This window comes from Triticum aestivum, chromosome 1D (genome assembly GCF_018294505.1).
Source record: "Triticum aestivum cultivar Chinese Spring chromosome 1D, IWGSC CS RefSeq v2.1, whole genome shotgun sequence".
In the NCBI taxonomy this organism is placed as follows: domain Eukaryota; kingdom Viridiplantae; phylum Streptophyta; class Magnoliopsida; order Poales; family Poaceae; genus Triticum; species Triticum aestivum.
In genome coordinates, this window is record NC_057796.1 from 446,339,633 (window position 1) to 446,354,261 (window position 14,629).

The 14,629-nt window shown below is 45.0% G+C and overlaps 2 protein-coding genes across 2 annotated transcripts; both read left to right on the forward strand.

The window, feature by feature from the left end:
- Positions 1–4,531: 4,531 nt before the first annotated feature.
- On the forward strand, positions 4,532–8,013 carry LOC123182789 (glucan endo-1,3-beta-glucosidase 8; the record flags this gene model as incomplete). Its single annotated transcript, XM_044595451.1, is given in 2 exon segments — positions 4,532–4,842; positions 6,761–8,013. Coding segments are annotated over 2 exon segments (1,416 nt in total), but the record flags the coding sequence as incomplete, so codon positions are not given.
- A 1,609-nt stretch (positions 8,014–9,622) lies between these two features.
- Positions 9,623–13,964, forward strand: LOC123182790 (probable choline kinase 2). The gene is made up of 7 exons (XM_044595452.1): positions 9,623–10,123; positions 12,117–12,238; positions 12,379–12,574; positions 12,907–13,024; positions 13,138–13,185; positions 13,284–13,384; positions 13,481–13,964. The coding sequence occupies exons 1-7, from the start codon at positions 9,731–9,733 to the stop codon at positions 13,589–13,591; spliced, it is 1,089 nt and encodes a 362-aa protein (XP_044451387.1). The 5' UTR covers positions 9,623–9,730; the 3' UTR covers positions 13,592–13,964.
- The last annotated feature ends 665 nt before the right edge of the window (positions 13,965–14,629 follow it).

The following is a 14,629-nucleotide window of genomic DNA, read 5'->3' on the forward strand; positions in this document are numbered from 1 at the left end:
GGGCTTGCGAGGGCGGCGCGCGATGGGCGACCGCGCGGCGGCGGCGGCGATGTCGCGCGAAGTAGTTGGAGAAGAAGTGGTGGTCGATGAAACTGAATTTTTCGTAAGTGCCATATATATAGGAGGGGCCTTTAGTACCGGTTGGAGCCACCAACCGGTACTAAAGGCCAATTTTCGCCAGGGCAAGGGGCGGGAAACTGCCCCTTTAGTACCGGTTCGTGGCTCCAACCGGTACTAAAGGCCCCCCCTTTAGTACCGGTTGGAGCCACGACCCGGTACTAAAGGGGTGCGCTGGCGCAGGAGCGGTGCGGGCAAGTTTAGTCCCACCTCGCTAGCCAAGGGGCGCCCGCACCAGTTTAAAAGCTCCGGCGCGGCTGCTGTCTCAAACTCCTCTCTATAGCAGGCTTCTGGGCCTAACTTCGGCGCGCTGCCCTGTGAGCCTGCTGGCCCTTCTGAGCTTGTATTTGCAAACCCTAGGTCTGGCAGGCCCACTGGGCAGCGCCCCAATAATTTTTTATATAATTTTCTTCTATTTATTTCTGAGTAGTTTTTTTTGTTGCATTTAGTTTCTTTGTGAATATAAAAAATATATATAGTTTTTTCTTTTCTGCATTATTTATTTTCTGCTATTTATTTTTGAGTAATATTTTTATATAGTTTTTGTCTTTTTTGTTTTATTTATTTTCTGTTTTATTATGATGCATACTGAACGCAAAAATAGGCTGGAGTTCAAATAAGTTTAAAAAACATTGAAGTGCCCGTGTAACAGATGAGTTCTCGTCCGAAACCCTGATACTCCGAAAGAGATTGTCCAGTTTGTACACGAGGTGCGTCCAGTTTTCGCCGTGACCCACTCTACTCTTTTGCACATGCTATGCGGGTGAAATGATGATACCATGCCAAGTTCCAACATTTTCAGAGTTCATTTTGTAGTGATTTTCAATTTCACCGTCATTTAGCTCTCTAAACAAATCGACAAATGACTGAAAAACAGCAAATGATGTCAGAACGTGTTGGAAATTGATGACGTCGCTTTGAATGATGCATACTGAACGCAAAAATAGGCTGGAGTTCAAATAAGTTTAAAAAACATTAAAGTGCCCGTGTAACAGATGAGTTCTCGTCCGAAACCCTGATACTCCGAAAGAGATTGTCCAGTTTGTACACGAGGTGCGTCCAGTTTTCGCCGTGACCCTCTCTACTCTTTTGCACATTCTATGCGGGGTGAAATGATGATACCATGCCAAGTTCCAACATTTGCAGAGTTCATTTTGTAGTGATTTTCAATTTCACCGTCATTTAGCTCTCTAAATAAATCGGTAAATGACTGAAAACAGCAAATGATGTCAGAACGTGTTGGAAATTGATGACGTCGCTTTGAATGATGCATACTGAACGCAAAAATAGTCTGGAGTTCAATTAAGTTTAAAAAACATGAAGTGCCGGTGTAACAGATTAGTTCTCGTCCGAAGCCCTGATACTCCGAAAGAGATTGTCCAGTTTCTACACGAAGTGCGGCCAGTTTTCGCCGTGACCCTCTATACTCTCTTGCACATGCTATTTGGATGAAATGATGATACCGTGCCAAGTTTCAACATTTTCAGGGTTCATTTTGTAGCGATTTTCAATTTCACGGTCATTTAGCTCTGAAAACAAATCGGCAAATGACTGAAAAACAGCAAATGATGTCAGAAAGTGTTGAAAATTGATGACGTCGCTTTGAATGGTGCATACTGAACGCAAAAATAGTCTGGAGTTCAATTAAGTTTAAAAAACATGAAGTGCCGGTGTAACAGATGAGTTCTCGTTCGAAGCCCTGATACTCCGAAAGAGATTGTCCAGTTTGTACACGAAGTGCGGCCAGTTTTTGCCTTAACCCTCTCTACTCTCTTGCACATGCTATGTGGGTGAAATGATGATACCATGCCAAGTTTCAACATTTTCAGAGTTCATTTTGTAGCGATTTTCAATTTCACGGCCATTTAGCTCTCTAAACAAATCGGTAAATGAAAAAACAACAAATGATGTCAGAATGTGTTCGAAATTGACGACGTCGCTTTGAATGGTGCGTACTGAACGCAAAAATAGTCTGGAGTTCAATTAAGTTTAAAAAATATGAAGTGCCGGTGTAATAGATGAGTTCTCGTCCGAAGCCCTGATACTCCGAAAGAGATTGTCCAGTTTGTACACGAAGTGCGTCCAGTTTTTGCCGTAACCCTCTCTACTCTCTTGCACATGCTATGTGGGTGAAATGATGATACCATGCCAAGTTTCAACATTTTCAGAGTTCATTTTGTAGCGATTTTCAATTTCACGGTCATTTAGCTCTGAAAACAAATCGGTAAATGACTGAAAAACATCAAATGATGTCAGAAAGTGTTGAAAATTGATGACGTCGCTTTGAATGGTGCCTACTGAACGCAAAAAAAGTCTGGAGTTGTAATAAGTTTAAAAAATGAAGTGCCGGTGTAACAGATGAGTTTTCATCCGAAACCGGCCCTGATACTTCGAAAGAGATTGTCCAGTTTGTACATGAAGTGCATCCAGTTTTTGCCGTATTGTCTAGTTTGTACACGAAGTGCATCCAGTTTTTGCCGTAACACAAGAAGTCCGGAGTTGTAATAAGTTATTAAAAATAAAAAAGAGGTGCAATGCTCGTTAATTAGCTTCAAGCCTTTTGGAATAGTGTAGACTGCACTGCACATAGCTCCATGCAGTCTACCCTATTCCTCAAGGCTTGAAGCTAAGCAACGTGAAGGTGAGCATTGCGCCTCTTCTTCATCGTCTCTGCACTCAGGGCTTATAAACCGCTCCTAGTGCCTCTCTCTTCGCGAGGTGGGACAAAAAAACAGCTTAGTAAGAAACTCTAGTACCGGTTCGTGCCATGAACCGGTACTAAAGGTGCTCGTGGGGCCACAGCCTCATTAGTACCGGTTCGTGGCACGAACCGGTGCTAAAGGTTCGCCACAAATCGGTACTAAAGAGCTCCTCCCGCCTAGCCGTTGGAACCGGCACTAAAGGATACATTAGTACCGGCTCAAAAGCAAACCGGCACTAATGTGCTTGACATTTGACCCTTTTTTTACTAGTGATGGCTCAACAGCGGCGATAGAGTAGGCTATGGCTACCCTTATGAAACTGAGGTGGACACATTGGCATGTTCGCTTGGCAAATTGTTGATGGCGAAATTATGACAGGCAGATTCAAAACTTTAGTTTTGATAGAAAAGGAATGATCATGCACAACCATGTGTTTTTTTCAAGAAGAAAAACATGATGGTTACATGTTACCTTTTTTGTGCAATTAAACAAAGTTTTCTTTCAAACATGGAGAAACAACTATCATTCTTTGCACCAACACCCTTTTAGCTAATGACTCATCTTTCCCATGGCATGCTGTCATATATCTATGACGAAAATGAAAACTTTCATTTGTTCTAAAATAGAAAACTGTTTTCTGAACATCTTTTCATTTGGGGAACATTAAAAATATTGTCGGATCTGAGAGAATGGGCGGGGAGGAAGGGGGATGACGAGGCTAACCTCGCTGATGATCAACAAGATAACAACCACGGACATCTTCAAGGTTAATGAACGGGATGGGTAATATGGCGCACCCCATACGTAGAGATGAACCTTACTCGAGCGCTCGTCCCCTAAACCAACATTGGTAGCGGAGGCAACAATGGATGCAAAAAAGGTTAGTGGCGGTAAAAGGATGAGGGTGAAGAACTGAAGAAGAGGACGGAGATGGGGGATGGGGGAGGAAAGAGCTAAATGTGTCGAGTGCAAAGACTAGAAGGAGGCAGATTATTTGTGCAACAATAGTTGGCATATTAAAAATGACACTTAGCAGTCATATTGTATTTTTGGTTTGCATTTCTTAGACAAGTAGGAAATAGAAGTTCTAGACCTTTTGTAACTCAAACACTTCTAATTTTGACCATGTCTATAAAAAATCCATAAATATCTATGATATCAAATATATATAATATGAAAATTCATTTCATAACGAATCTAACGAAGTAAATTTAGTTTTGTAGATGCTGGTATATTTTTACATAGACTTGGTTAAACTTAGCGAAGTTTTACTTAGAGAAGTCCTAAATCTTCAATTAATTTGAAATGAAGGGAGTACTTTTAATAAGCCGAGTAAGAAATAGTGGCCCACCGTAATAATTTTCAAAAAGAAAGCTCACGATGCTACACGGAGGGGCGGATGGTGATATGCTGTCAAGCTCCATTGGCGGGACCCAATTGCCAGCGAGCCAGCGTAGAAATCCAGCACTCACACCACCACCTCCGGCCCCTCCCTCCCTTCCTTCCTTCCTACTGTAGCACAAGCCCCAGCGAAGAAATCTCCAGCTGTCCCTCGCCTCCTCCGCCAACGCGCCCCATAAAACCCCAGCACTCACACCACCTCCGCTTCCCCCCATCCCCCACCACCGCCACCGCCACAACCCCAACCCCCCAAGCACCCTAACCCTCCTCCCATGGCCGCCGCCGCCGCCGCCGCCATGATCGTGGCGGTCGTCATGGCCGCGGCCGCGCTCCCTGGCCCCGCCGCGGCGGCGTCGGGCGTGGGGGTGAACTGGGGCACGATGATGTCGCACCCGATGCACCCGGCGGCGGTGGTCCGCATGCTGTCGGCCAACGGCGTCGACCGGGTCAAGCTGTTCGACGCCGACCCCTGGACCGTCTCCGCGCTCGCCGGCTCCGGCATCCAGGCCATGCTCGCCGTCCCCAACGACCACCTCGCCGCCGTCGCCCGCGACCCCCGCCGCGCCCGCGACTGGGTCCGCGACAACGTCACCCGCAACCTCGACGCCGGCGTCGACGTCAGGTACGCACCCTTCCAGCGCCGCCTCCCCCTTGTCTTAGTTGCCTCACGCGCGCGCTCCCCGTCCGTGGCGTGCCCGGCCTGCTCGGTGGACGCGTCGCGCGCGCATGCTCGTGGAGCGAATTTCGGTCGGTGGAGTTGCGTGTCCGTGCCTCTGAGCGTGTCCGAAATGTGTGTATATATCTGGTTCGTTCGCGCGCATAGGAAATGTTTGACGGAATGTCGCCCTAGGGCATGGCCAGAGTTGCGTGTAGTGGGGATTGCGAGGCGCTCGATTTGGATATGTGTTGTGTGTTTTGGTTCATGCGGAATTGATGCGATGCTTGTGCTGGTTGTTGCTGGATTCAGGCCCCTTTTGGAGATATGTGTTAACTGTGAAGGCAAGTCCATTATCTGTTCGTGACTGCACAATCTAGTGTGATGCACTTATGTAGAAAGCCCGATGCCGCGTTGAGTACCAGTGCAGTACTTGATAGTTCAGACAGGCAGCATGAAGAAGTTGTAGTGCAGCTTATGCCCTATGGTTGTTCACAGTCACAGAGGGTGTTAGTCCGTTGATGATGGCAAAGATGCTGTGCATGTTGGTTCAGTGACATGGGACTGGTGGATGGCAACTCTATCTATATGTTTTTCTACCGTGTTTTTATTTATTTGTTTTGATCATGCAATGCTCTGTATGTTCGTGACTGCACAATCGAGATAACTACTCCTCATACGGTACGGGTCATGTACTTATGTAGAAAGTCTGACACCATGCCAAGTACTAGTGCAGAGTTTTATAGTTCAGAGAGGCGGCATGAACAAGTTGTAGTGCAGCTTATGCCTATGCTAGTTCACCGTCACAGAGGGTGTTAATTAGTTGACGATGGCCCAAAAAAGCTGCGCATGTAGGTTCAGCCACATAGGACTGGTAGATGGCAATTCTCACTATATGTTTCGCTACCAAGTTTTTATTTATTTGTTTTGATCGTGCAATGCTCTCTATGCTGATTTGTCATGTAAGATAGTGCGTATATGGTTCGACATGCTGGATCAAGTATACTATGTGCTTGAAGCAGCGTCTATCAGCCATAGCCCATAAGACATGACATTGTAAATCTGGACACTGGGAGGGTATATCTAGTGCTTCCTGTGCTTACGCTGCTTATGTGCTTCAGTGTATGTATATTGACACCACTAGATCGTTGTGAAAGATTATTCAAAATGTGGAATGAGCAAACACTGGACTGGGCTGATCAAGTGCCATATCATTCAAACGTTTGTAATTGTAGATTACCAGCGATAGTCAGAATGGAGTATTACATGTTTTTTACTGTTTATTACATCCTCCATATGCGTGAGAAATTTTACTATGATAGCTTGCATGTGTTTTGTTGGTGATGGCATGGAGTAACAGCTAGGGATTAGCTAGGTTGCACCATAATTTGGTACTGCTGGAGTATTTCTAGAATTCAGTGACTTTAAAAGTTAAGATTATAGTTAGTTTTGTAGTGACAAAACATGTAGTGACAAAACATGTAGTGCTTTTGGTGAAGCTGCAGCCGTCATGCACTCATGCTGAGCTAGTGAGCTTTGCAAATATCACTGTCACAATGTTCTCATGTGTGCTATACTAGTAGTGTCTTAGTACATCTCTACTGCAGCCTTTTGTATTTTCCTCTAAGATGATGCTTAACAAAACTAGACAAATCTTTGTATCTTTTGCACTAGGCCAGAATGTCATATGCGTCGTGACTTGTGAATAGTCACTGTCGTGTTCAGTTGCTCAATGGCTCATGACTTAACAGTGTATGTCTGAAATATTTAGATGGGTTCGATGAACATGTTGTGCATATTTTTTTATTAATTTCACCTACTTATTTGCAACTTTTCATCTTAGTTCTTTTGTGACACTCCGGTTACATTCATTGGTTTTGTTTAGGTATGTGGCTGTTGGCAATGAACCATTTCTGAAGAGCTACAATGGCAGCTTCATCAACATTACCTTTCCTGCGCTCAAGAACATGCAAAGAGCTCTAGATGAGGCTGGCGTAATGGTCAAGGCTGTTGTTCCCCTGAACGCTGACGTCTACAACTCGCCAGAGAAAACACCAGTGCCATCTGCTGGGAGTTTCCGCAAGGATATCAACACCCTCATGGTTTCCATTGTCAATTTCCTCCATAGGAATGATGCACCTTTCGTCGTCAACATCTACCCGTATCTGAGCCTCTACCAGAACGCAAACTTCCCGCTGAACTTCTCCTTCTTTGATGGTGGTAGCAAGCCAGTCTTTGACAAAGGGTTGGTATACACCAACGTGTTCGACGCCAACTTCGACACCCTTGTTTGGTCACTAAGGAAAGCCGGCGTGCCCGACATGAAGATCATAGTCGGCGAGATCGGCTGGCCAACAGACGGCGACAAGCGCGCCAACGTCAAGTATGCACAGAAGTTCTACGACGGTTTTCTGAAGAAGATGGCCAAAAATGTCGGGACGCCTCTGAGGCCCGGTCGCATGGACGCCTACCTGTTCGCGCTGATCGACGAGAACCAGAAGAGCGTGCTGCCCGGGCGCTTCGAGCGCCACTGGGGACTCTTCACCTACGACGGAAAGCCAAAGTTCCCCATGGACCTCAGTGGGAATGGCCAGGACAGGTACCTGCTCGGGGTGGAAGGGGTGCAGTACCTGCCATCCCAGTGGTGCGTGTTCGACAAGGACTTGAAGGATAGGTACAGGGAGCTGCCGGCCTCCGTGAACTACGCGTGCTCGAACGCGGACTGCACGGCGCTGGGGTACGGGTGCTCGTGCAACGGCCTCAGCCATGACGGCAACATATCGTACGCGTTCAACATGTACTTCCAGACCATGGATCAGGACGTCAGGGCGTGCTCTTTCGGAGGCCTCGCGAAGATCGTGACGGCGAATGCTTCTCAGGGAGGATGCGTGTTCCCGGTGCAGATTCTGAGCGCTTCGGAAAGGGTGGTGCCGCTGAGAGTTTTGGCCGCGTCCTTGGTCCTTTCGGTAGCTGTGTTCATCCTCATGTAGGCGAGGCAGGGGAGTGAGCACTAGTACATCAAGCTGCTGTCAGAAGCTGTTACATGACACAGGGGAGAGCACCGGATTGTGAGAGTGGGTTTTTTGCTCCTACTGCAAGAGTCTGTCAAGGCAAAGCTGGTGGGTGATTGAAGACAGAGTCTACTTTCAGAGGACAGTCTCACAAGGCAACAAGTGTAAAAAAATCTGAATTTCCAGCACGTCGATTCCGAAGCTGACTGCTGATATTCTACAGCAGCAAGGCTTCCAGGTTTGTGTTTGACACCACAGCTACCTGCCTGTTTACTGTGCAGTAGTCAGCCTGAGCCGTATATGATACGGAATGAGCAGCTTGCTCAGTTTAAACTATCCTGCATTTGCAGATTCGATCTTTTCTGGATGTATGAACTGCGAATGGAACATGTATTTCAGCATGGCAGGCACGGGGAAGGAGCAGAATGCGTGATGTTTCTGTCTGTTCCTTGAGTTACTAATGGAGCGAAATGCGTGATATTTTTATCTGTTGATTTTCAGTTCTTGTTCTAATTGCGTGCGCTCTTTGTCCCAGTTTCAGTTCCCTTTATCTGTTTTACAATTCAGATCAGTTAGCTTGTGGTTTATTCTAAAGTTTTTTTTTTCAGATAAGGTTTATTCTAAAGTAGAACCCAGTTATTGCTTTTCTATATCTTGATGAACCGCGAGCCCAAAGGAATGGGCCTACCTACAGTTGTACAGTACTCCTAGTTATCTCCTGGGCCAAAACAGGCCTCAAGCTCGTCGATAATCTCATTAGAGCCCACATGGGGTCCCTCCCTAGGTGGCAGTACCTTGTAGCACCATGTGCTTGGCAGGCTGTCAGCCTGTAGGCACCACCAAAGTGGGACCAGATGACAGCAAGGACCGGTGTTTTCGCGTGGACATCCTCTGGTTATGAGAAAAATTGCCGCAGAAGGATAAATGTTAGGTAGTCGCATCATGGCACAACTGGTACATAGAGACGGGAATCTTACTTGGTTGGGGACCTGTCAATTGAGAATCTTAGACAGGGTATACATTCAAATCAATGAATGATGGGACACATGTGATGTGAGACCTCTTAACTGTTTTCCTCGACGCTAAAGAAACTTCTCCATGGTGAGAGATGTTTGATCGATGTAATCTTCGATCTTTGACAATACGATAATTGTTACCGCATGTGAAAAGAAACCAAATTTACCAAACACTCATACACATGTCCGCCTTGATCGGTCGGTGGGGCTAATAGTAAAGTTCCTCTACTCTTACAAATGGGTTATGATCTTGGTAAATGGTTTTGAAGAAACTTAGGTTTTATTCGTAATCATTCGTGGTAGTACAACGAACACTAAAAAAAATACAGTCAGATCCATGGACCATCTAGAGACGGCTACAAGCACGCGATGTTGTAGTTCTCTTTCGACCGGTCTTGTTATGTTGATGGAAGGACGGGCACGAGTGACGTCTCCATACCAATTTCTACGCGAATCAAGCGTGGTGGATGCAAATTTGGCAATATACACTGCATGAATAAGATTCCACAATGTCACGTTGCTTTCTTGTAAATGAAAAAGCAGAATCATTTTCTTTTTTCCATATAGAGAAAAGAAAACGGGATCTGAGTTTGACTGGTTGTTCACTGGTGGACAAAGAGGAGAGGGGACCTCTTGAGAACGGTGCCCATCTGTGGAGGGCGAATCTGCAAAAGCGCCGCGGGCAAAACGAACCGTCTACTTATACGCGGGGGCCCTCCTGGATCCCCGTGGAAGCCGAGAACCACACGCGCGCGCGCCCGGAGCACGCGGATCCCTCACTCCCATTTCCGGACGAGGACGGAAGATTCCTTGCGCCCGAGGGTGGATATGGTGGCGATCGAGGGCCAGAGCCTGGCGGAGACGGCGGCGGTGGCGGCGCCGGCGCCGGCGGGGCTCCCGAAGGAGGCGCGGGGGCTGCTGCACGAGCTGGCGGCGGAGTGGGCGGACGTGGCCGACTGCCGCGCGCTGGAGGTGGTGCCGCTCAAGGGCGCCATGACCAACGAGGTGTACCAGGTGCGCTGGCTCACCGGCGGCGGCGAGGAGAAGGGGGAGGGCGAGTACCGGAAGGTGCTGATGCGGGTGTACGGGGAGGGCGTGGAGGTCTTCTTCGACCGGGAGGACGAGGTGCGCACGTTCGAGTGCATGTCCCGCCACGGCCACGGCCCGCGCCTCCTCGGCCGCTTCCCTACCGGCCGCGTCGAGGAGTTCATCCACGCCAGGGTGCGCCTTCCCTCCAATCCATCGCTTTATTGTTTTTTTTTCTTCTGTTCGTCTCGTTCCGTTTCTTGGCCCGTTCGATCGATCCTGCCGTCCTCTCCGAGGGCCGCTCTTGTTTCTCACGCCCTCCGTTCTTTTCAGAGGAAACGTCCTCCGTTATTTGCCAGGCTATCGACCTTTCCCGATTCCTTTCCCAAAGGAAACTTTATCTACGCATTTTGGTTACATTTGGAGGGATAAGGATGAAGAAATTTGTTCTGTTATTTACACCATTTAGCCCCCCTGATATAATGTTATCACGCATAGTACTAGCAGATAGCGATGAATTGTTTACTGTATTGAGGCGCCATAATTCTTCATCCACCGACGGTGCGGATTGCATTATTACCTGCAATTTCAACGTTTGACCCTTAGAAACTTATCCAAGATGTTCTTCAAGTCGTCGGTGAATGGCCAATTCAATAGAGGTTAACATTGTTTATGTTATCTCGTTGTTGACTAAATTGCATATCACTGTACATGCGTGCTGTACTTTCAATTGTTTTTTTGGTTGCTTGTGAGACTTGCGTGGCAGAAATCATATGTACTAACTTGTAAATGTATTTGGCTCTAACTTATCAGGCTACTTTGGTTGTTGTCATCGTTTGACATTTCTGCTCCTTCAAGATATCTAAGTACAGTTTTCTCATTAAAAAGGATATCTAGAACAGTTGTATTATTTCCATGTTGTTGTCAACTTGTCATTATTGGATACTTATGCTGCTTGAAGATATCTAATAGCTGTTCTGTAAACTTATTTCTGATTTAACACTTCAAATTTCTCATTATTGGATACTTCTGATTCTTGAAGATATTATCTAGTGGTTGTATTATTTCCATGCTATTGTCATTATTGGACACTTCTGATTCTTGAAGATATTATCTAGTAGTTGTATTATTTCCGTGCTGTTGTCATTATTGGACACTTCTGATTCCTGAAGATATTATCTAATAGTTTTATTATTTCCTTGCTGTTGTCATTATTGGACATTTCTGCTTCTTGAAGATATCCAATACCTGTACTATAATTTGCTTTCTAATTCAACACTTCAAATTTATCATATTTCAATGTACGACGGACTGTAGATCGTCATTTTTGGTGCATATAATTAGCTATGGATCAGCTGAATTACTGACATGACTAAGTCAAAATGTCCAACTGAAAATGTCTTCTGAAAATATGAGTGAGAAGATGGCTTGGACTAGGCAGGATAGATGAGTAGCTAAATGTGACATGACATGGAGTGGAATCATATTCAAAACAAAAGGCTTAAAAGGAGGCTATTAGTTTAGAAGGATTATTTAGGGTGGGAATATCACCCTTTATTCACCATTAGTTCCCATCTTTTTTTAGCGGAATTGAACTGCCCAAATATCATATATTTAGGAACGGAGGTAGTAGTGGACGTATTGTTTCTGTGGTGTTGTCATTATTGGAAACTTCTGCTTCTTGAAGATATCCAATAGCTGTACTGTAATTTGTTTTCTAATTCAACACTTCAATTTATCATATGTCGATGTACTGTGTATTGTGGAGGGTCATTTTAGTGTATATAATTAGCTATGTACCAGCTGAATTACTCGACATGACTAAGTCAAAATGTCCAACTGAAAATATCTTTTGAATAAATGAGGGACAAGAAGATGATTGACTTGTACTAAGTAGGATAGATGAGTACTGTGACATGACATGGATGGAATAATCTTCAAAATAAAGTATCTTAAAAGGAGGCGATTAGTTTAGAAGGATTATTCAGGGTGGGAATATCACTCTTTATTCACCATTAGTTCCCATCATTCTTCAACGGAATCATATTCCGCTTCCTTTATTTGTTTTAAATGAAACAGAAACGTGCAGGATATATGTTGCATTAAGACACCAGATTTGCTTTGACAGGAGATATGTTAGCAGAATGAAGAAATATACAGAAAAAACTGATGAAAATATTCCTGTCAGACACTTTCAGCTGTTGACCTGCGTGATCCAGAGATTGCAGCTATTATAGCATCCAAATTGAGGGAGTTCCACCACCTTGACATGCCAGGTCCAAAACGTGTCCTCATGTGGGATAGATTGAGGTATGGCTGAATCTTCAGTTGCACAATTATCTTTCTTTAATCTCATTTATTCAGTTATCTTAGTATTTACACAAGTTCTAGAACTAAACATATCATCAGTTAGGTACTAACTGGACAATAAATACCTTCATCTTTCCTAGGAACTGGCTCAAAACTGCCAAGAGCGTCTGCCCCTCTGATGAAGCCAAAGAGTTCCGTTTGGATAACCTGGAGAAGGAGATCAATGCATTGGAGAGTGAATTTTCAGGGGAAGACCAGTGCATAGGATTTTGCCACAATGATCTCCAGTATGGCAATATCATGATTGATGAAGAGACCAAAGCACTGACCATCATTGTAAGTTATTGCAACCAGGCGTATGTTTTAGTCATTTAGTTATGTTCATTCGTCAGGTTGCGGTGTCATTGTGCTGCCCTTGCTGGTACTACCAAACAGAAGTAAATTTCTGTTTCTCAGACAACACACACTATATCAAGGAAGGATTGATTCTTTATTTCCATATAATAACCTCCATGTTATTCTGACCGCCATGCCTATTTCTGAACTTGAAACTTTGGTTTGTGTTGCAATTAACCATCTCATTTGGATACTAAAACTATCCATTTGTAGCCTAGCAAAGGTTGAAATATATTGTCCCCGTCTTACTGTCTCTCTTCACACCTTTGCAGGACTACGAGTATGCAAGCTTTAATCCAATTGCTTTTGATATCTCAAACCATTTCTGCGAGATGGCTGCGGACTACCATTCAGAAGAGCCTCATATACTGGACTACACAAAATATCCAGGTATTTTGCTTGGCTGTGCTACTGCTTTTTGCGCACAGTTAATTTCCATCTTTAGGTTCCTTGATCAACTTGCACTGTTTATTTACCGTCGCTTACTACTCCTGCTGCAACAGATCTCGATGAACGGAAGAGGTTTGTGCAGACCTACCTGAGCTCTTCAGGTAAGCATAAACCTTGTCATTAACCTCTCGTTCCACAGATGCAGATTTTCTAGAGCTATTTGTTTCACACCATTGCTTGATTGCGCCATCTGTTGAAGGTGAGGAACCTGATGCAGAAAAGATCAAGGATCTGATGAATAACATTGAGAAGTACACACTCGCCAGCCATCTCGTCTGGGGCCTCTGGGGAATAATTTCGGTGGGCTCATTTGCATGATCTCTGTCACTGTTCCTCTCCACTGACCATGAACACCATTTCCATTCGATCTAATCGAAACTTACGTCTTGCGTGCAGGAACACGTCAATGATATCGACTTCGACTACATGGAGTATGCGCGGCAGAGGCTTGCGCAATACTGGCTGAAGAAACCCGAGATCCTATCCTGCCGTGTCGATGATGAATGAACCCCCCAGCAATGATCAGGTGGTGTCTTTTCTGATGGCCACTGGCTTCTGCACATAGTACAGCTTGCGATGCTCCTGGCGCGTCGATGAGCTTGCCTAGGGTACAGAGTTTAGGTGAAGGTGGGGTGTGCTGGCTTTTTAGTAGTTCCCTTGCTCATAATCAGAAGGTGCTGGTAGTAAGGTGATGTGTGATCACTTCTGTGTTGTGTGTTTTCAGTAACAGTGGGTAGTTACTTGCGTGTGTTCAGGTGTACATATTTTACAGTTTGGGAGTGTGGCTGATGCTATCAGGAGTAATAAAAGAATGTAAATATTTGCGTTGAATAAAACAGGGATACAGAAGGAAAATCATGAACAAATCCTGCTTTGAACATTTGGCATGTTCCTCTATGAACTGACAGATCTCCACCTGTGTTGATCTATTCGGCCTGTTCCTCTATGAACTGTTGGTGGGTTCAGAATGTGAGGGTGAAGGCGAAAAGTAGAAATGTAATCCGGGCTACGTCGAATTCCTTCTAGAGAAATTATTTGTAGGCGATATAAGTATAACATTTCACCTGTCTTTTACAAAAAAGGACAAATATGTTCGCCAACGATCTCTATGCGACTATGCCCTTGTGGCACTTAGAAACTGTAGCCGCTGCCAAGTGAGAAGCTTTCAATACCAACTAGTTGTGGCCTCAACTAGCTCAAGATTGGTGATCAATGTGCTTGAACCATTACCAGTAATCTCCGTTTTCCTTACCCGAGAAAATACAAGGGAGCACTCTTAAAACACGATGGCAAAGTTGTACGTGACGGTCTATTATTTTGGAGATTCAACGAGGTTGGTTCCTCTACAAGTCTTTGCAATGACGACGAGTTTGGTTGCGGCTTCAGTAAGAATTCTGAGGCATGTGGTCTTGGTTGTAATCTATCCCTTTTTCCTAGTATCATTTCTGTTTGGGAGTTCAGTTACCCGGTTATCTGGCTGTATCTGATAACGCAAGCCAGAATTGTTTTTTTTTATCAAAAAGAGCAACACGATAAAAGCAACGA